This window comes from Branchiostoma lanceolatum, chromosome 16 (assembly GCF_035083965.1).
Source record: "Branchiostoma lanceolatum isolate klBraLanc5 chromosome 16, klBraLanc5.hap2, whole genome shotgun sequence".
Classification (NCBI taxonomy): domain Eukaryota; kingdom Metazoa; phylum Chordata; class Leptocardii; order Amphioxiformes; family Branchiostomatidae; genus Branchiostoma; species Branchiostoma lanceolatum.
Genome location: NC_089737.1, coordinates 1,307,060 through 1,329,480, shown reverse-complemented (window position 1 = coordinate 1,329,480; position 22,421 = coordinate 1,307,060). Strand labels below are relative to the sequence as shown.

At 42.3% G+C, this 22,421-nt stretch overlaps 1 protein-coding gene across 2 annotated transcripts in view; it reads left to right on the top strand.

Moving 5' to 3' along the window:
• The window catches only part of LOC136421321 (protein O-mannosyl-transferase TMTC1-like), a 139,155-nt gene that overhangs the window by 7,647 nt on the left and 109,087 nt on the right, over positions 1 to 22,421 (top strand). For both annotated transcript variants that reach the window (XM_066408544.1, XM_066408543.1), the window contains exons 2-3: positions 8,080 to 8,257; positions 20,119 to 20,192. In XM_066408544.1, the coding sequence (XP_066264641.1) occupies positions 8,080 to 8,257; positions 20,119 to 20,192 (252 nt within the window). The remainder of the gene's footprint in view (positions 1 to 8,079; positions 8,258 to 20,118; positions 20,193 to 22,421) is intronic.

Here is a 22,421-nt window from a genome sequence, read left to right as displayed (position 1 = left end):
ATTCTAGACGGTATGTTTATTATTTTTAGAAAAATTGAGGCTTTGCAAACCAGGAATCCCTCTAAAATCGTAAGTTAAGGTTTTTCTGCCCATATTTCCCCGGTATTTTTGCTCGTAATTCGCTATTTTCGGCCTACCGGCGTTGATTTTCTCGCCGCTTTGACGGCCTTGTGAAACGTATCCTGGCGGCACTCGTAACATATCGGTCGATATCGCTATGACGCTACAAAGTAAACCGGAAAATAAGACGCGACATTGACATTTTAAAATACAATTTTCATATAGATAACTTTGATAGTCTCTGTTTACATCGTAAACCAAAGCACGCTGATCAAAAACGTGTGGAGTAGGGTGCTCGCCTACACAGGGAATAATAAATTATTTTCCTGACCAATATATCCGTAGTATCGGCAGCGCGGCGGAAGAATTATTTGTTCGCAGAAGACATGTAATACGTTAAAACAACAATCATAACTTAACTTCCCTTGTGATATGTGTTTTGAGGCCACAAAATCTCTAAAACGGCAGAAATATGTCCGATATGATTCGGTAAACAACAGCGCGAAATCGCGAAACATGGCCGCCACTCTCAGGCATGGCGACAGTAAAACTAGCAGCATATTGCGTAGTGCGGATACCGATCTTTAAAATGATACCGTAAACGCATGGAAATATTATATTTTTTGGGCAACGATAGACACACAGCGCCATATTTATTTTCAGAGGGTTCATTTTTTTAAATAATCGTAAGATTTTCCCAATTTTGGCGGTTCATCGCGGGTTTCTAGTGTCAACACGTAATGGGTAACTTCTTAGTATGTGCGGTCTGTGACGTTGAGCTACTTTTACAGTCGATCTCTATTCAAATATTGTAGGATTTACCGCGGGAACTCGAAATCCGAGCGTCTCACTTTGTTTTCGACGCTATGGAGCAAAAGTTTATAGACATATTTCTTCTGTGGAAGGACTGTGTTCATATTTGTGTTTTTTTGTGGTTGGTGTCTTTAGAAAATATGATCAGGTACATTTAACTTTTAAAAGTACTCTGATGATTTTTGTTATATGTCACTGATTGTCAGTCATAATATTATAAAAATGATATAACAATTTTCTTTGATCACTTGCTTCAAGTTCCAAGTAGAAAAAGCATGTATCATGTACATTTTCACTTGTTGAATTTGAAAGCACCGTGGCCCCCGCTTAGGGGTCATAGCGGGGAACCTATGCCCAATTTTTCAATATTACTATTATATTTTACGAAGAGGCGAGGAAGATCATCATGATTTTAACAAGCTATGGACAGTTATTCTGTTCAATATCTATATACTTAATAGGTATGGCATAATTGACTAAATATAAGTTACCTACCTGCTTATTATCTTATTTCCCTCTGACAGTGACAGTTGTACATGTACTAGTATGGACACAGTTTACCTAGCCTCGACTGTCGATTTTTGAAATTTTCCGGGGGGTACTTTTATTCCAGGGGGTACTTATATTACATTTTGAAAATTTGTCCGGGGGGTACTTCTATTCCAGGGGGTACTTCTATTTGAGAGGTGAGAGTAGGTGAATGATCCAATGGTCAAGGTTGATGTTGGGCCTTGTGGTGGCAGACGTTGGAACTGCATCAGGAGCAGGCAGGTGAATCATTGACAGGTACCAATTATACAAATGAGACCCTAATTGCCATAATTCCTTAGTGGTAAATGTTGGGTATTTCATACTTGTGACATGTGTAAGTTAGTTATTAAGGTGTACTTCACTGTGCATAGATTATGTAAATGTGCAAGTAATTTTCATAATCTATGATGAAATATAATCGGGAATCCTGTTAAAGGAAAGGACTTAAACACACACAGCATACACAGTCATGTGACTGTGGAAGAGAAGACCACAGTTAGAAAAGATAATGCAAATTATGTCATACCTAGGCCGTGAAAACATTTGATACGGGTGTTCCGCATCGTGTGATAATTTTCCGTATCACACGGGGTTCTACTTGTATCACGCAGGCTTCCATAGAATATTTAGAATGCATTTCGAGCGCCACGAAAATTCGAATACCGAACTTAAATGAATTATGGCCGGTCCTTTTGCATTAATTATGCAAATTAGGAATTTGTTTGCAAAATGTTCCACCTGCCATAATCTACATAATGTTACATGTATTTGATTTTGAGTCCTATTATACAAAACACTGAAATTATAGTGTTTCTTCATTAATTATGCCAATTAAGTCCCAATTTGCATAATTTGCATCTCATTGTGTGCATCTCTGTCAAAGCTACCTGCCTACTGAATATCATGGAAATGCATAATTCCTTTGTTCAGATATCCTCCTTGTATGATTTTAACAAAATGCCCCTGCAGTTCCAGAACAAGCTGCTAGGAGAATGAAACCCATTTCTTCCATACATCAAAAAAGCTATCTGCCACCATAAAATCAAGACTATACATGTAGCATGTCCAGGTCAAAAGATACAAAAACAGGAAGTTTTGCTGGAGAACCAAGGTCACACACCAGGGGGCACAAAATTGACCTTGACTTTCATCTTCCCAAGACCTACTGAACATCATCACAATATACCAAGAGGTTCTTTTAACCTAAAAGTTATGCTAACCAGAGTACAAAATTCCGGAAACAAACACACAGACGCACCCAAAATAATATTTCCATTTTTCATGGAAATAATCAGGACTGCTAATAGGTTGTTAGTTGCAAGGTTGCTAGTTTTCAGCTCACTTCCTCCTGTGCTCTTCCACAACCCTTGCCACTAACCACTAATATCCCAGCACAGCAGCTGAAGACTGCTGGGACATGTCTTATTCAGTGTTCTCACCAGAATTTTTTCACAGCATAGGGGTCAGGTACAGAAGGCCAACTTTACGCGGTGCAAGTAACGCGTGGAGTGCTGAATACATGACCAGAGTAGGGAGTCTGGCATGTTCCCCCGGAAAATTTGCAAATTCATAACCCAATGAGACATTATTTCATGCATTTTGAGGGATAAATTTTGTGAAGTAGACTTTTTCCTCTGTCACAGCCTCATTCTAAAGCCAAATATGAACTTTTTATAAGATTTATGAAGGGTCACAAGGTTTGTCCCAGAAAGAAACACCCCTATGCTGGTTGAAACACAGCATAGGGGTCCAGATCATAGGGGGTCCAAATCACAGCATAGGGGGCCCCTATGCTGAAAAGGCCTGGCGAGAACACTGCTTATTGTACCCCAGGGTCTCTATATGCCTTCAGATCATCTGCTCTCCTCACTAATGGTGTTGCATTAAATTTGTTCAGGTCAGTGAGTTTTTTCTCCATGTTATAATATGTTTTAATATGTGTTTTACATGTTTGTAATGAAGCTATAGGAGATGCAACAAGGTCATTCATTCCATTTTGAGCACATTTACCCTATATCAATATCATACCCAAAAATTGGCAATTACACAAGTCTGCATTTTCATGGGGATCAGATACATGTAGGTTGTGTATTGTGAGTGCTGATATAATGTCTTACTTGATGTATATGTTAGCTATAGGGTAGAGATTGCATTATTTAAAATGAGACTCTGATAGGGATCTCTAGCAGCAGAATTGCAGAGTGCTAATGTAGTACAGTCAATTACTCTCACCTCTCAAATAAACGTACCGGTAGGTTTATTTTTTTCCGCCTCAAAATCCACCCGGTACTTTCTTATTTTAGACGGTACGTTTATTATTTTTTGGAAAAATGGAGGCTTTGCTAACCAGAAATCCCTCTAGAATCTAAAGTTAAGATTTTTCTTCCCGTATTTTACCGGAATTTTTGTTCGTAATTCGCTATTTTTCGGCCTAGCGGCGTTGATTTTCCCGCCGCTTTGACCGCGGGCGCCCCGGCCTTGTGAAAATTATCCTGGCGGCACTCGTAACATATCGGTCGATATCGCTATGACGCTACAAAGTAAACGGGACAAGAAGACGCCACACTAACATTTCAAAATACAATTTTCATATAAATAAATTTGAACAGTCTCTATTTACATCGTAAACCAATGCACGCTGATCTAAAAACGTGTAGCAGAGTAGAGTGTACGGGGAATAATTCCTGCCCACAATCGGCAGCGCGGCGGAAGAATAAGTTGTTCACAGAAGACATGTTACACGTAAAAACAACAATCATACCTTAACTTCCCTTGTGATATGTGTTTTGAAGCCACAAAACCTCTAAAACGGCAGAAATATATCCAATATGATTCGGTAAACAACAGCTGGAAATCACGAAACATGGCCGCCACTCTTTGCCACTATCAGTGATGGTGACAGTAAAACTAGCAGCATATTGCATAGCACGGATACCGATCTTTAAAATGATACCGTAAGCGCATGAAAATATTATATTTTGGGGCAACGATAGACACAGAAGGCCATTTTTATTTTCGGAGGGTTCAGCTTCTATATTTTAAAATGACCATAAGATTTTCCCAATTTAGCGATTAAGCACGGTTTTTCTAGTGTCAACATGACATCGGTAACTTCCTCGTATGTGCGGCCTAGGACATTGAGCTTCTTTTACAGTCGAGCTCTGTTCAATATTATGGCCTTTACCGCGGGAACTCGAAATCCGAGCGTCTCACAAAAACTTTGTTTTCGACGCTATGGAGCAAAATATTATAGACATAAACCTTTTCTGTGGATCTAGTGTGTTCATATTTGATTTTTTTGGGGTGATGTCTTTAGAAAATATGATCAGGTACATTAGTAGCTATCTGATGATTTTTGTTATATGTCACATTGTCAGTATCTGTCACTGATTGTAAGTAATTATAAATGATATTCATGTACAACAATTTTCTTTGATCACTTGCTTCAAGTTCCGAGTAGAAAATGTATGTGTCATGTACATTTTCACTTGTTGAATTTGAAAGCACCGTGGCCCCTGGTTAGGGGTCATAGTGGGGAACCTATATGTCCAATTTTTCAACATTACTATTATATTTTATCAAACAAAGTGGTGAGGAGGATCATCATGATTTGAACAAGCTATGTACATTTATTCTGTTCAATATCTATTTACTTAATTGGTATGGTCCTGAGGCATAATTGAATATGAATTGATATAGCCTACCTGTTTATTATCTTATTTCCCTCGGACAGTTGTATGGACACAGTTTACCTTGACTGTCAATTTTGAAATATTGCGGGGGGTACTTATATTTCAGGGGGTACTTATATTAGATTTTGAAGATTTGTCCGGGGGGTACTTATATTCTAGGGGGTACTTCTATTTGAGAGGTGAGAGTAGGCGACCACCTGGCCATGGCAACCGCTTTTTCTCGGTCCCGAAAATTTTCCCCATAGGCACCACCCGTGCAACGCGTCCGCCACGAATTGGGACCGCACAGAGCACAATCCCTGCCCATGGCCACCGTTTTCCAGCGTGTGGTGACATTGAATTTTGCTGTCGGATTTCGTGGAAATGTTTTCAAGACCTGGATGGACAAAAATATATGAACAGCATCGATTCCTCCATGAAGTGTTTTAATAAAACGTTCCTACCATAAACATTGTAAATACAAAGGTTTGTGAATACTTTAATATCGATGTTGTTGTGCCCATCGCAATCTTATGGTTTACCGCATGCTCGGTTTGAACTCAATATTCAATACGATCACGTAGTGTATGGCGTCAAAAAGTCAGATTCACAGAAATTACTATCCATTTCTTGTATTTTCAACAAAAATGTGTCTCTGTCTTACTAAATTCCGCAGGAAAATGACTTCGCGGAGGGCAAAACGTTGGCCGAGACATGTTGTTCCTTGGTCATCTTGGTTTCAGCGCGGCATAACGCTGACCTTTCTAAAACACGTCTTAGGCCTTAAAACCTAGAATTTATGTATGTGTGTGTACTCAAACATAACGTGTGAATACGGGAGGGTGCTGCGAGATCATAGAGGCAGACATTTTTTTTAGTCAAAAGTATGACGAAAATTTGGTCCCCAGAAAGTGCGAAATGGACGAAATGGAACGAAACGGAACGAAATGGAACGAAATGGAATGAACTTAAACAACATACAGTCAAACCGGGCCATAGTGGTCATTTTTGTCGGTCCCTTGGATTTTCCCCAGGAAGGATTGTCTTCATATTTGATGCGTCGGTAGGTATGTGCAAAACCTCAAAATGATTAGATTTTGGGCGAACTTCTTAGCATAATTAACAAGGAAAGTTGAAAAACCTGGACTACAGTAGTAACAAGAGTGGTTTGAAAAAATAAAACACAGGTGACGTGAGGATTAGCAGGGATGATTGAGCCTAATTGTTACCTTTATCAACTAGAGTTCCACGAACACATATCTTCGCCGAAAAAGCAAGGGTTTCTATAAAGAGTGCAGAGTGCGGTGTTTTTATAGAGTTCTTAAATCTATTATGTTTATAAATGTTACCTCATATATTAATTTGAGTCTGTCAATTGACATGTGGGAAAATGTATATTACAATCAATGCCTAGGTAAGTATAATTGCTGTTGTTAGAAGAGCGTTCGAATCATATGTGCCAAGGGTGAACATGTTAAAAATGTAGCTTTGTGTATATGGGCAGGATTACCTTAAGTAGCAGTTTGTTGTTAAGGTTATATCATCAAGGCAACACAGACCATGTCGTGGTCCGTATAGTATGTGTCCATAACAGTAACTCTGATACTGTCTTGTACATGTCCACGGACATAAACGTGATCTAGAAGGGTACTATTGTCAGCGGTGGGAGCTTGAACTGTCCCGTTACAGATAATAAATAATTAGGATTTGGGGAGGAACAGGTCGAAATTGAAATCACCAAAGACAATTGTCAAGATATCACTTGAAAGTTAAATATATGAGTTTTTGTAGTCTATCGATCAAGGCTCAGCTTCAGGCAAGGAGTGTGGTTTGTAGATGTTAATGGATTGGTGTTGACTGTGGTCGATAGTTTGGTAACTGTGGTAGCTATGCACTTCAGTCTATCGGCTGCAATATATCGGCTGTGTAGGATTGACGTCTTGTGTAGCAACAGTCATCCTGTTCCATTTCTGTCTGCTCTGAATGCCGTTGCTTGTGGCAGAAAATGTTTAGTCTGTTGTTGGCCATTCAGGAAGGTTTCCACAAAACAGAAGACATCGACTGGTTGTGTTGATCTGTCAGCTCTCATGTTTTTTAGATGTTCCGCGTAGGAGTATATTCAGGAACTTGACATTTAATGCAAGTGTTAGGTTGTTGTGTAATTGTAGTGTGCCATAAGAGCACATTCAAGATCTGATCATGATCATGAGAGGATGATACTTTCGAGCATTAAAAATCATACTATTAGAAACTAATTATATCCTATAAAGTACATTTTAATAGTTTCTAGGAAATGTAAAATCATAGTTCTAGTTATATTCTTCAAATTCTTTTCCAAAGTAGTGCAGGAACTATTTCAGACAAGTTGCAAAAATGGTATTTTGAGCCCTGAGTTTGGAGCACTGACCTTTGCAAAGAAGGTTATATTTCCGCATGTTTGTTGGTTTTGGGACAGCATAACTGGAAAAGTTGCAGATGGATCAGAACAACATGTCAGCAAAACAAACATCAACTGATCAAGTTCGAATTTGGACCTCCTACTAGTAGCGGTTTTCTATGGTACTGCAGCCTGCAGTACTAAAGAAAATCGCTACTAGTAGGTCCATATCTGCAGAACAACTTGTGTTTTTCGTATTTTATGTTCTTCATTATTAATGATAAGATATATTTGTCATGATTTTTGTAACTGCTACAGTAGATAGCTCTTCGACTGAAGAAGTGGTATAGGTATGTTATCCCTTGTAGCTTTTTTTTTTAACTACAGGGAATGATTTTGTTTGACACTTAGGCCACATTAAGTAAATTGGAAAATATGTCATGTTGAAGCCTTGATTATATTGATGTTATAAGTGTTGTAAAAGTGGCATCTATGTGGACACCATGGGTGTAGTTGCCAACTTGGTAAGTGATACCAGTCTACCACACTAGTGTCACTTTGTGCAGTTCTTGAAGACAAGCATAAAAGAATCTAAACAATTCTAAAACTTTATCTGTCCTTCCCCAGAATAAACCACCTGATTGGAGGGCTGGACCCAACAGGCTTCCATGCTGTGAATGTGCTGCTGCACACAGCTGTGACTGTGCTGTACATGTACGTGTGTGAGCAGGTGGTGTTCAGCTGTGTGCACCTGTCGCTGCTGACTGGTCTGATGTTTGCTGTTCATCCAGTCCACACTGAAGCGGTCAGTACTGTGTCTGTGTTCTTCTTACAGGAAAACTTTACTGCAACAAATGATTACCATTTCCCATGTTTACCTTCACCGAGAAAGTTTTATTACTCCGGGAAGGAGGATGACCTCCTTCTGGGAGTATTGGAAATGCTTTTGTTTGCGGGTTCCCAGCTAGAAATCACGTTCCCGTCGTCGCATTGGTGTGTAACTTGGCATATTGTTTGCCCGGTTGGGCGTGGTAATGCACGATGTCTTTGTTACACCGTTACTGTTTTTATCGTCAATGCAATATCGTTATTGCACCCCTATAATTAATGGCATGTGCCACAGCCCTCCTATAGAGATCATGCTTTAAATCCGTTCCGCATCACTGAATGTCGTAAGCAGATACAGGATAGATCCTTTCGCTACTTGCTGTGATCGTATAGTCACTGTTACATTTTAAAATACACATATGTGTGCACGGGTCAGGGCGGTGCACTTTTACGCACAGCGATTTTTAATTTCAAGATCGCCGTGTGAAAATGGGAAATCTCTGGACCTTCAAACTTACCACACCTTTAGTTTGTAGTACGGAGGCTGTGACAATGTAAAAAGTTTACACCGGGGATGTAAGATTGTTGAGATATGTCTCTCAGAAAAGTGCCTGAGGGCGGCCCGGCGCGAAGTCACTTCCGGTTTGCCTGGAAACCATACTATCGGGGGCTCCCCGATATCTCTACGGCGCTGGGATTAATGCCCGCCCGACCAGACAGCTTAGCCCGCTCGGGGTGTGGGATTACGGCCTTGGATTGAATTACATGTAGTTCGCCCCCTAGTAAAGTATCACAAGTATAAAATGGTGAATATTCTAGAGTTGATCCGATCGCGATTGATTTTTGCGTTCACACTGCTTTCTGCCAAGTGGATTAAAGTACGCAGTGTTTTGAGTCAGATTGAAGCTGCATTTCACAGAAGTATACTATGTAACGCTTGTTATAGGTCATAGGTTGAGGTCAAAGATTCGGCATCGCCTCGCTACAACAACTACAAAATGGCGTGAGTCCACCAATTTTTGATGATTTTGTATCTCTGGAGAATGTTCTGTAGCCGTGGAAGGGAATGCAATTGGCGGGCTATGATCGCGAGAAGGCGCCGTGAACGAGGAAGGTTTTTTTATATTGGCCTAGCTGTTAAGTACGATCCCCTAGAAAATGTCCTTATTTAGGTGGCATTTTCCGAGTTTTGCCTGGACCTCCATCTTGCCCCATATTGCAATTAGGACCTTCGTCTCCTCGTGGCCCCACCTGCCTGAAGTTGTAGTGTTTGTATCTGTCTTGCGGGGCATTGTTGACGTTGACAAAACGTGAGATCTGACGTGCGTGGCGTTTGTTTCCCCGCGCGATGCAAACTATGAGCACAGTACCAGGATGCATGACCTCACTCCCTCGGAGCCGCCGGAACCAGCCGAAATCCCTGGCGATTAATCGTGGTTTAATCGTGCTTTGCGTTCGCACTCAATTTTTGATAGGATTGGATTCGATTCGATAGGATTAATCCTCCCCAAACTACCTCCGGAGGTGGATAGAAAATAATCCAATCCAAATAATCCGATCGCGATTGGGATCGTTCACACTGCAAAAATCAGTCGCGATCGGATCAATTCTATCGCGATAATACCTTTAATCCGATTAAACTTTTTGAGTGATATTAGTTCACGTAAAACCGGGATTTTTTCGATATGAGTTACTAATGAAACCAATCTGGCAGAACAATAAACCATCCTTTTTTTCTGTTATTCTGTCAATATCATGGATTACCTTTGCATTAATGCTATATGTTATATTTTGTCTCTAGTCGTGCTGATACCATGGTATTGTAATTTGAAACTACCGTCCGCCACACGCAGAATGATGGTGCTCTCCGTCAGGTTCTAACATTTTTTCGGGAAAGAATATTCGTCATTGATATCTTGCCGCTAATTAGCTTTTATATAGCAGCCATTGTTCCCACCTTGGCTTGAAGAGAGTTTTAAGGTCAAAAAAAAAGTCTAGAGAAAAAAAAAACACAAGACAAAATGGCCATAGCGCACACATCAGGCCTCAAAGTTGATCCCCACCGTAATGGCAACGTGTACATATATTCATCGGGACGTTACCTGGATGCCGTAGAAATGGTAATACTAATATGTCAATGTGTTTCTGCTTGTGCTAGGAACTAGTCTCCAAGCAGACCTACGGGTTGGCAAAGACCGTATCCAACAGGCAGAAGGAGTTTTCATAGCCAACCCAAGGTCTGCTACAACTCAAACAGGGCGGAGCATTTCTATTCAATAAAGGTGCCGCTGCCCCTCCTCGTTGTAATGCTAACAGCCGTACGAATGTCCGGGGTACTAATCTTTTTATGACCAAGCCCAGTCACCCGCGCACGTCCCAGTGGGAGGTTCGCGCCTTGGTTGAGCCTAGTAAAAAGCTCTCACAATAGCAGTTTCTTTCACCCATCGGTGATGTTTGTGGCATCATGGAAAACCGTTCTTACAAAAACATTCGTAGACAATGTTTACTGTTTCGGGTTCAAGCCACTATTACTAGAGATTAACTGCAAGATTCCACGTGACCACATGGCGGGAATTGCCCTTACAGTTCCGACGTAACTGGTCAAAATTGATCGCATTTTGTGACGATTGAAGCAGTTTTGGTAGCGATCTTCGTAACAGATTGATTTTGAAAAAGAGACCAAGTCTTTTCTGTTGGCAACATTTAGTTTATTTTTCCTGGGAAGTTTAATTTTCGCGGTACAGCTCTGCCCAAGTGAACGGCCTCTCAGTCGCGGCCCGGAGGTGTCAGCCCGGCAAGGCGCCGCACGCCCATGCGGACAGAGAGTAATAAACTCACTTACAGAAGCACAGTTTGATTAGGTAACAATTAGATGTTAATAGCCTTTGTTCAGACCGACTTGTTCCAGACCTTAGATTGCACTATAAGCTCCTTCTTCCAGTTGGATACGGTCTTTGCAATCTATTGGGTCTGGTTGGAGACTACTAGGAACAAACTTTGAATAAAACATCGCCCTCAGTCCACTATCACACATAACATAGTACATTTAGACAAAAAAGTGTTCCTCACAAACCTTTGTCGTCTGCTGAATAGCAGGATTATGGGTAATAAATATGGTGGCGGGAAAAGGCCGTAGTGCCGTAGCCATAGGTTGCAGCAACAAAGTGGCGTTTTTGATGATTGATCACACTTAGACCCTGTTCATACTAAATCGCGCAAATCGGGAAATCGCCGAAATCGCGATAATGTGGCCTAAGTCGCATTCCTTCACACCAGGGGTCGAACAAGCGCAAGTTGTAAAATCGCGTCCAACAGCCAAGCTGCATGCCTTGTAGTTTGATCAAAGTCGCAAGGTGGTGTCGTGACAATCAGTGTCAGAGGTCAACGTGTCAAAATTCATATCCTGTCCCAAAATGGCGGGGAATAGCAAAGACGAGGTTCTGTTCATAGTTTTTTTGTGGATGATGGTCTGTAATTGGCTCCGAAGAGCACGAAGGAGACGAAGGCGGTGGCTTGCCTTTGCAAGAATTTGTCGCGCCGAATGCTGTTTGCGTACCTGGCCATTCAAGCTGCTAGGAACGCATCGACAGTGCCTCACCGTCCCACACACCGAAATCTCCGCTCGATTCGGCCATCTTTCCGCGAATTATTACAACAAGCTGGGAGCGAATTTCGTACAATGGCGGGAAGCAAGCGTAAACAAGCGGAAAGACTGAAGAATTTGCACATGACCCCTTGAACCATGTCCGGGTCAATATGCAAAGTAAAGCGCATTGACAAGTCGCGTCCGTTCATACCAAGTCGCGATGAGGGCAAATCGCGAGTAAACCACCTCCGGAGGTAGTTTCGCGGAAAGCGATTTCGGGCGATTTCAAATGCGATTTTGAGCGTTCATACTAAGCCACATTATCGCGATTTCTGCGATTTCGCGATTTGCGCGATTTAGTATGAACGGGGTCTTAGAGTCCAGTTGCAGGTTAGCAAAAGAGATTCATATCTCTAAATACATCGTTATTAAAAATGGCGAGTTTATACCACTCCGCGATTTTATGTGAACCAACGTTACATGTCCTTTCAATGTCTTTATTTTCCAATCCAAAGCATGGATTGACTTGACAAGTTGGAGGGATATACATAGTAATGATAATTACTACTTTTTCAAAAATCAGACATGTTTTTCTATTTCCGTCTATTTTTTGAATATGGGTAGGTGTCAACAACTTCAGAGGTGAAACCAAGGTCAACTTCCAAAGTGTATATTTCATCATCAAAAGCATGGATTGACTTATTAAATTATTCATATTCTTACATACATATATGTTGGAGGGACACACGTACTAATGATTCAAGGAGGTTTTTCAGAAATTAGACATGTTTTTCTATTTCCATCTATTTTTTGAATGTGGCTAGTTGTGAACAACACGATATCTCAAAATTAGGTCAACTTCCAAGGTGTATATTTCATAATCAAAATCATGGATTGAGTTGATATTCAATATAAGTTGGCAGATTATATCTTCTAATGAATCGTACTACTTTTTTGAAAATCAGACGTGTTTTTCTATTTCCGTCTATCTTTTTTGATAGGGATGGGTGTAAGAATATAGGTCAAACAAAGGTCAACTTTCCCAGTGAATATTTCATCATCAAAAGCATGGATTGACTTCATATTCCATCATACGTTGGAGGGATATAGGTACTAGTCCTCTATGCTAGTTTGGAAAGATTGACATTACAGTGGGGTCTTCGGGTTATGCATCAGACCCCGCGTGTATCCCCGTGGGTTTCTGCGTGTATCCCCACGGGTTTTTGCGTGTATCCCCGCTGGTTTTTGCGTGTATCCCCGCGGGGTTTTGCGTGTACCCCCGCGGGTTTTTGCGTGTATACCCCTGGAATGTGAGGACTCTGCTAGACAGAGGAAACAGACCAGAGCGACGCACCGCACTCATTGCCAGGCTGTTGGGCCAGTACCAGATTGACATAGCAGCTCTGAGTGAGACCAGATTCGCTGGAGAAACTCAACTGGAGGAGATAGGCGGAGGCTACACCTTTTACTGCATCGGGAAGCCTCAAGATGCCACGAGGACGTCTGGCGTTGGATTTGCTATTCGCACGGAGCTTGCGAGAAAGCTCGACAACCTACCGTGTGGGATCAATGACCGATTGATGACCTTACGTCTCAAACTTGCAAAGGACTGCTTTGCCACCATCATTAGCGCGTACGCACCTACTATGACAAACCCAGATGATATCAAGGAAGCCTTCTATGAGGATCTCAACCGTGTCCTCTCGGAGGTGAACAGCAAGGATAAGATCATCCTCCTTGGAGATTTTAATGCACGAGTTGGAACAGATGTGTCCTCCTGGCCGAACGTCTTAGGACACCATGGCACCGGAAAGTGCAACTCCAATGGACTGATGTTGTTATCGATGTGTGCTCAACACAGACTGTCCATCACCAACACGATATTTCAGCAAGCGGACAAGTACAAAAACACATGGATGCACCCTAGATCAAGACAGTGGCATATGCTAGATTACGTTATAGTGCGCCAAAAAGATAGAGGTGATGTGCATAGCACACGCTGCATGAGAGGAGCCGACTGTTGGTCCGATCATCGCCTACTCCGTAGCAAGATGGACCTTAACCTTGCTTTGAAAAGGAAGACGGCTAGAGAAAAGCCCCCGCGGAAACTGAACATTGCTCAGGTCAGCATCAAGCAGGAAGCACTGCAGCAAAATCTTCAGAAATCACTGTCCAACATCAAGCAGGAGCAAGACAACCTGGAAAAGAAATGGAGGACCTTCCGAGAGGCCGTCTACAGCGCTGCAGCTGACACCCTTGGTTTTGTAAAGAGGAAGCACCAAGACTGGTTTGATGAGAATGAAGAAGGCATTCAGAAGCTCATAGACAAGGTACATAAAGCACACAATGATCACCTTCATGACAAGACCAACAGCAGGACAAAACAGGATTACCAGCAGGCAAGGCAACTTCTCCAGCAGAAGCTGCGGAAGATGAAGAATAACTGGTGGGAAAGAAAGGCTGAGGAGCTGCAAGCAGCAGCCGACAACCACGACATGAAGACACTTCATGGAGGCCTGAGAGCCGTTTACGGACCCAAGGCATCTGGCTCAGCCCCAGTAAGATCTTCTGACCAGTCCACCTTGCTCACCCAGAAAACCGACATCCTTGCTCGATGGGCAGAACATTTCAACAATGTGCTGAACAGAGAATCAACCATCTCCGAAGAGGCAATCGCGTATTTGCCACAGCTACCAACAAAGGACTCAATGGCGGACCCCCCAACCACTGCTGAGGTTGTTAAGGCCTTGAGGCAAACAACACCCGGAAAGGCACCAGGAGCAGATGGGATTCCTGCTGATATCTACAAGAACGGAGGCGACGTGCTTCTAGAGAAACTGACGTCCCTGTTCAATTCCATCTGGGAAGCAGGAGAAGTCCCACAAGACTTTAAGGATGCATCCATAGTGCATATCTACAAGAGGAAAGGGGACAAAACATCCTGTGACAATCATCGCGGAATATCGCTCCTGTGCATCGCTGGGAAAATACTTGCCAGAGTTATCCTCAACCGGCTCATCACGAACATTGCAGAGACTGTCGTTCCTGAATCCCAGTGTGGGTTTCGAGCTGAAAGGGGCACCAGTGACATGGTTTTCGCTCTTCGTCAGGTACAGGAGAAATGTCGCGAGCAAAATCAGGAGCTTCACCTGGCCTTTGTGGATCTAACCAAGGCGTTTGATACCGTGAACCGGGAAGGCTTGTGGAAGATCTTGCAAAAGTTTGGCTGTCCAGACAAGCTTATAGCACTGATTGCCTCCTTCCACAAAGGCATGCAAGCCAGAGTCCAGGAGAACGGAGATGCCTCAGATCCCTTTGAAGTGTCCAATGGAGTAAAACAGGGCTGCGTCCTCGCACCTACCTTGTTCTCCATCCTGTTCGCAGCAATGCTCCTTGATGCCTTCAGCAGTTGTGAAAGAGGGGTGTACATCCAGTTCCGCTCTGATGGAAAACTCTTCAACCTGCGAAGACTCCAAGCCAAGACCAAAGTGTTCGAGGCCATCCTACGTGAGTTCCTCTTTGCAGACGATTGCGCACTGGGCGCACACTCCCATGAGGACCTGCAGTACATAATGGATCGCTTTGCAACTGCCTGTGGACGGTTCGGACTCACGATCAGCCTAGGTAAGACTGAAGCCATGTTCCAGCCTTTACCATCACAGGCTGCCAACGTGCCACCACCTCCTCCCATCGTCATCAACAACACAGAAATCAAGACTGTGGGAAAGTTCTGCTACCTGGGTAGCACCATCACAAGCAGTGGATCTCTTGACGCAGAGGTGATGCAGCGCATTGGAAAAGCAAGTGTAGCCTTTGGCCGTCTCACGAAGAGACTGTGGCACGACCACGGCATCCGCCTCTCCACCAAGATTTCTGTGTACAAAGCCGTTGTACTGAGTGCACTTCTCTACTGCTGCGAGACCTGGACAACCTACCGCCGGCACATCCAACTACTGGAGCAGTTTCATCAGCGATGTCTCCGGAAAATCTGCAGCATCAAATGGCAGGACAGAGTGTCCAACCTTCAGGTCCTACAGAAGTGTGGCCTCCCTAGCATTGAATGCCTGATCATCAAGTGCCAGCTAAGATGGACAGGACACATTGTCCGCATGGAAGACAGCAGAATTCCCAAGATGCTACTATATGGGCAACTAAAAGAAGGGCACCGCAACCAGGGCAGACCCCTCAAAAGGTACAGAGACAATCTGAAGACAAGCCTTAAGAGCTGCAACATCAACGTTGACTGCTGGGAAGCCATTGCCCAAGACAGAGCGCTGTGGAGAAATCAGTGCGCGTTAGGAATTAGGACATTCGAGGCCAACAGAGCTGCTGCTATTCTGGAGAAGAAGGAGAAGAGGAAACAGCGCTCCACACCAGACTGTTCCTTTCCGTGCAGCATCTGTGGCCGTTCATGTGCGTCACGAATTGGTCTTCATTCCCACATGAGGACCCACCTTGGCAAATGACGTGTGAGCCTACTCATCTGTCGTACCGACAGGAGAATCCATCACCCGCAGGGTTTTGCGTGTATCCCCGCGGGCCGTCGGTTTGTCCTGCAGCCCGATCTGCAGTGAGAGACCTTCAATTTAGAACTCACCCGCTTTGTACCACGTTGTTTCGGGTAGATTTTACAACAATTTTCACGAGCGGACTCTAGAGCAGATTGACAGCCGACTCTGCAGCACATATGGTAAAAATAACAGAACAAATAAACACTAGTGGCGTTATTCCACCAAGATGTATTTTTTTATATATCATAAAAGGGTATTAACACCGCAAATCATGATGTGTCCGATGATGCGACGCAGACGCCTCGCTGCCGCGGCTAGCGTCAGGGCCACCCAAAGAAAATGGCATCACATGGTAGCGGTATTATGTACTTGTACTCATAATGAAAAGTGTACGTTTAATCATTGTAGACGCTACTGTATATCTATTAGAATAATTTGTGTTTGTCTGGTAATCTTCCGGCAAAGATAAACTATATTAGCATAACAATAACAAATTCGAGCTCCGAACAAAATGCTATCGGAATGATCGTCAGGGAATGACCCGTACGGCTCCTGTAGTCGTGCAAAGTCCTGGAGGTCCCACTACCAGGTACACAAGGCACACGGCACGGGAGAGGCATGTCTATTTGACAAGCGTCGACCTGCAGTTACATGTATCTTCCTTCGGGCTGTGTTCGAGCTTGAAGCTCCGCACCGCTATCGTGGGAACCGATACCGCTTCCGCATTGAAAACTGGAACGTGTCCTGTTTATGCAAATTTGGAGGTTCCTAAAGTTTGACGCACAGCGCGCAAACACCATGGCACGGGGCATGTTCCTTTGTCATGTTGGCGTCATGTTGTCGAATTAAGGATTACTAGTGCAAACATGAGATCTGCATCATTGCAGTCAGAAATAGATAGATATGATGGTCTTTTTACACGTGTACTGAGTATGTAACTTGTTCAGATACCAGTGGAATAATTTGTAGCAAAAATTGAACCTCCCGAATTTGTAACTTGAACTGGTCTGGTCCAGACCCCAGGTGGATACGTGCACCGCTCAGTTTGATTGACACATGGGCGGCGAGGCGCGGTTTCTTTGACGGCATGTTTTCAAAGAAGCGAACCACGCTGATTGTAATAGCATTCTGAACGTTGCTTTTCTTCTCCGCCCTGTGTTGACATGTAATTATTTTTTCATTTTTTCATTGTTTGTTCTATTATATTCTATAAACAGTTTCGGAGAAATCGAAATATATCTTGGTGTGGGTGTAAATGATCCACGCGATCTGAGTACTAGCATATGTGGTAATATTGTCGTATGAATCCCGTACTATATTGAAATGCTTTAATTTTTAGTTATTGTTTTCTTTTTCAGATAAAATTTCCCCGGAAGTTTGGAGGCACGCTTTTAACTGTGTGATACTATTCGCCGAATTGGACCATCGCCGAACTATTTTACCAGTTATTTTGTGTGGAATTGTCTTTTTTTCATGGTTTTTGACTTTGAGTTATTTCTTACATACAAGTCGGTACTTTGTCCACTGCAACCCTTGACTGTTTATTATAAACGGAACTATTTCTGAAACATCCAACTAACAGCTATTCACTAACACGTTCATGTTCTTTGAATTATTACTAACATACGTTAAGTAACCTACCGTCTGTCGCAATTATCAAACCAAACTAATCACGACTAAAAGCTAATGTTACTTCTGTAGTTTTTCTTACTTCCCACAAAAAGGGTAAACCGGCGTCAGATATTCTATTCCACCAATCACTGTGCTCGTCTAGGTCGCTACTCGCGAGATTTCAGCTAAGCGTGAATTTGCGAGATGTTAGGGGAATGGCGGGGATCGCAAGGATCGCACGACGAAGCGGCTGTTGGAAGGCTTGAATCAACAACTTTTGATGACATTCAGTGCAGTTACCGGAGAAATTAACAGTGGAAAATATGGGAGAAAAAAATTGGAAGTCTTTATGGCGTTCTTTCTCAAAGTAGGGTGTCAAATTCCTCATTATGTTCAATAATTACAGGGAGCATACGGGACAAGTGTTGAAAATTTTTATTTCTGCCGACTTATTCTGTGTGTATTTTTTGTAGGACGTAGATACATAATAAAGTTTTGTTGTGCTTAGTTTTCTTTTCTTTGCTAATTGTATACAACATAGAAGTGTAGCTTGTGTGTGAACATTCAATCTTACCCCGATGACGGCACGCCTCCCCCCAAAATTAAGCCTGAAACCCTTGTGTAATTTTTCACCGAAAGAGATGTCATTAAACTAAGCTTATTCTACCAGGAAATATGCCCCTCAAAATGCAGGAAATAGCATTTCAGAGGGTCTAGATTCCAAAATCCCCTGGACCCCCCTAGGATGGTCACGCCTCCGGCGCTCGATATGTTCTTCCCTCAAACAAAATTGAAATGACGGGTAAAAATTTCAGGCTGGCGAGAACACTGCTCCTGTCCATACCCACCTTCCATGAATCTGCTGAATAAATGCACAGTCCTTGGGGTTCTGCATCCCGTTGTTGCCTCCAGAATCCGACCGCTGCCATTTTGGTGCGTTACGCCTGAGCCTTCCCATCGTGCCTTCGTTGCTTTTCCTGTCATTATCTCCATGCCTTTGTCATGAGTATGCTATTCATGTGATTTAGCATTATTGAAATATAAATCTTCCTTATTGATTGTGCAAATTATGCAACCATTTCGTTGTTCTTCATTAAGGTCACTCGCAGGTTGAAAATTCTGAGAATTCATTTGTCCCTTCTTGACTTATCCTGCGTCATGGACTGTGCCAAAGCCTCAACTGAATAAAACAACTCATCCTTCCTGGTAGAAATGTAAAGATAGACCATGTGAAGGTAAACATTCTGCATCTTCTCACAAATGTTGCCGCTCTAGTGTTTTTGGCGACGCCTCAGTGGCGAGTCAAATGGTATATAGTATTGTGTACAGTTTGCAAATATTCTAGGAATTGCACAGGCATTTGTCCACAGGCATAATAAAATGCATAGTAAAAGGCATGATAAAATGCATAGTAAAAGTTCATTCCAATTCCAATAGAATGTTTGGAATGTAGCCCCCCCCCCCTCTAGGGACAGAAAACCTAGACAGGCAACCACATCTGTGGACCAGATCAGGCTTATGTATACATGACCACTCAGATCCATTTATTTATTTCTGTATTCTTTTACTAGGGTAGCTCCCTCAGTGGCTTGGCACTGATTTTCAGGGAGGCCCTAGGTTTATGAGTGTTTTTGTATTTGTGGCAGAACAGGTAATCATCAGCCCTTTTCGTTGGAAATCCTGTATGAACAGCACCACCTATCAGTGCCCTAAGCAGGGTGCAGTAAAAATTAAAACAACGTCTCTGGTATGTTTGGATGTTTGTCCCCAGGACCTGGTTTTGTCATCCAGGTTCCCTTGGGTAGTCTGGTATGTTTGGATGTTAGCCCCCCATGACCTCAGGTCCTGGAATGGTAGAATGTGGGTCATCCGTGCCCCTTCTGGTATTCCGTTGGTATCTAGGTCAGGGGTACCCCAGGAATGCAGAGGATATAGAATGTGTGTCATGCAGATATTTTTAGATCATACATGTTGTTTTTACAAATTATCTCCAGAAGAGTTGAATAGTATACTCGAGTCAAGATGAAAATGTGCATGATATGCTTCAAAAGCATACAACCTATACCCTTTAGTACAACACAGAGATACAGTACAGTTACTGTAGCTTAACCTTTTTTATGTGTGTTACAGGTGAGTGGGATTGTTGGTCGTGCTGATGTTTTGGCTGGACTGTTATTCCTTCTGTCATTCCTGGCCTTCACAAGGTGAGACATCTCATCACAACTTATCACTACATATTGTCTTCTCCCTAAGGTTGGAAGTATTATTACTGTCTTTGTATATCTTTGAAGAGTTGACTTTTTATTTTGTTGGGTCTGTTTCAATCAAAAAAATTCTATGTAATAGTACTATATGAAAGCGATGCATGGTGGCCTTGTGGTTAAGGTTGTTGACTCAGATTCAGAACCCGGAGGCACCGAGTTCGAATTGATGTTTTGCCTTAGGGAAAGGCTATTTACACCAATTTTCTCACTCGACTCAGGTGTAAATGAGCTTTGGCTAGGCACGTCCCTTGGATAGGATGTTTAATGGATGTCCCGTGTTTTAGGGGAGACACACCTCAAGCACCTCAAGGAGCAAAGGGCCAGTCATTGGCCTAGGCACTTAGTTAACCCTTGTCCTGCTGGCATTTTTTAATGCAATTTATTTCATTAATCTATTTGATTTCTTACCGTATTTCTTCTAATAAACATGCCTGTTTCAAACATAACATTTAGTTCTGGCGTTCGAATTTGTCCGCACACCGCTGCCCGCATCCCGTCTGAATCGGAGCCCCGCCCTAGCCCCGCCCCCTGTGAGCCATAGGACCTTTGACCACCGGAACCATAAAGATAATGGTCGCGTGCCGTGGTTTTCAGCTGACACAAGATGGCCACAGTGTTGACCAAGCGGATTTGCAGCAGACAATCGCACAGAATTTCATTTTCCTGAAGCGAACAGGCTTATTTATGACGATAGTCAACTTTTTCCTGATCTAAGGAGGTCCCAAGAAAAGGTAAATGTTTCTTAAAGTTTCTGAACGACCGCAAGTTTTGCCGTTTCAAACTCGGACTGTTTTCGTATCATGATATATGTCTCCACATAATGCAATTTTTGCCATTTGTGTGACACTTTTTTAATCAGGGCTGGGCCGCGTTGAAAATATAGTTAAATCTGTATATTTTAGCTCGTGTTTATGAGCCACATTATAATGATTCTGTCTTAGTTCTAGCAAGTAACTGTTGTAGTTTGCTCATCCTGTTATGAGTGTTTCTTGTGCACTGTAATGTTACCCGCTTATTTTTGCTGCTAAGGTGCCTTTTGGTGTGGACATGACATGTCACTTCCTAAACAATATCCACTGTACTTATTTCGCTTTGATACTGCTTAGGGGAACCATGAGACGTTGTCTCGGGTGTGCAACCGTACAACGGCAAGAAGATGACAACCAAGTTTGTAAACTGTAAGTAATCATTTGTAATGCCTACAAATTAGATTTAGAACAAATTGTATCTCTAGCTGCAATCTTCCAGTTTATGGTACCACTTGTTTTCCCCATGTCAAATATATCAGCCTTTTTTTTACTAAAAAAACTAACATCAAGCAATGTATGGTGTGCTGTTTTTCTCCTTACAAACTTTCATACAAGCTGCAATAATGTTTTCATGTCTAGTAAAATTATCTTTAAAATTACAGGCTTGAACATGACAAATGCAAATATATATTCCAGTCTGATTTTTGATCAAGCAAAATGGTAACCTATCACTGTAAAACATAGACAGCATTATGTATGCATGTATGCAGGATGTACAAAACATGTACACAGAAAAAAATCAAATATTTACATGGCTGTGAACTGACTACAAACCTTTAGACATTTTGCCCATTTCATGATGTTAGTGTTACTAAACCTTTAATTATTTCCCAGAAAATTCTGTTAGATGCCTTCAGCAGTTAGCATTGGCAACACAAATTATGCATCCCCCTTCCCACTGTATTATTCTCATTGTGCATGTTTAATTTTGGTTCTACCTAGGTGAATCTTGTGGTGATGTGGTCTCCACGATGCTACAAATGTTCAACACAAAACATCCAGGTTCTTAACTGTAAGTAGTGTTTTATAGTCTTGCCTTAAAACCTCACAAATTTTATAAAGCCAAAGTGAATTAGTGCTGTACATTCTAGTTTTAAAACTAGAGTTCCACGACCTCATACCTTCGCCAAATGATTTTAACCTTTTTGACTGACGTATCAGGAGTGTTTCTCATCAATTATAAATCATACCAGTTGATCTTCTTCACCCAAAAAACGAAAGTATGAGCTTAACAAAGAAGGTTATGCTAACAAAGTAACATTTATAATAAATTATGCAAATGAGGTCCTTATTAGCATAATTTGATTCAACGATGTTCACATTCACATAACTTCCAAATGACACAAGTATGAAATTGCCA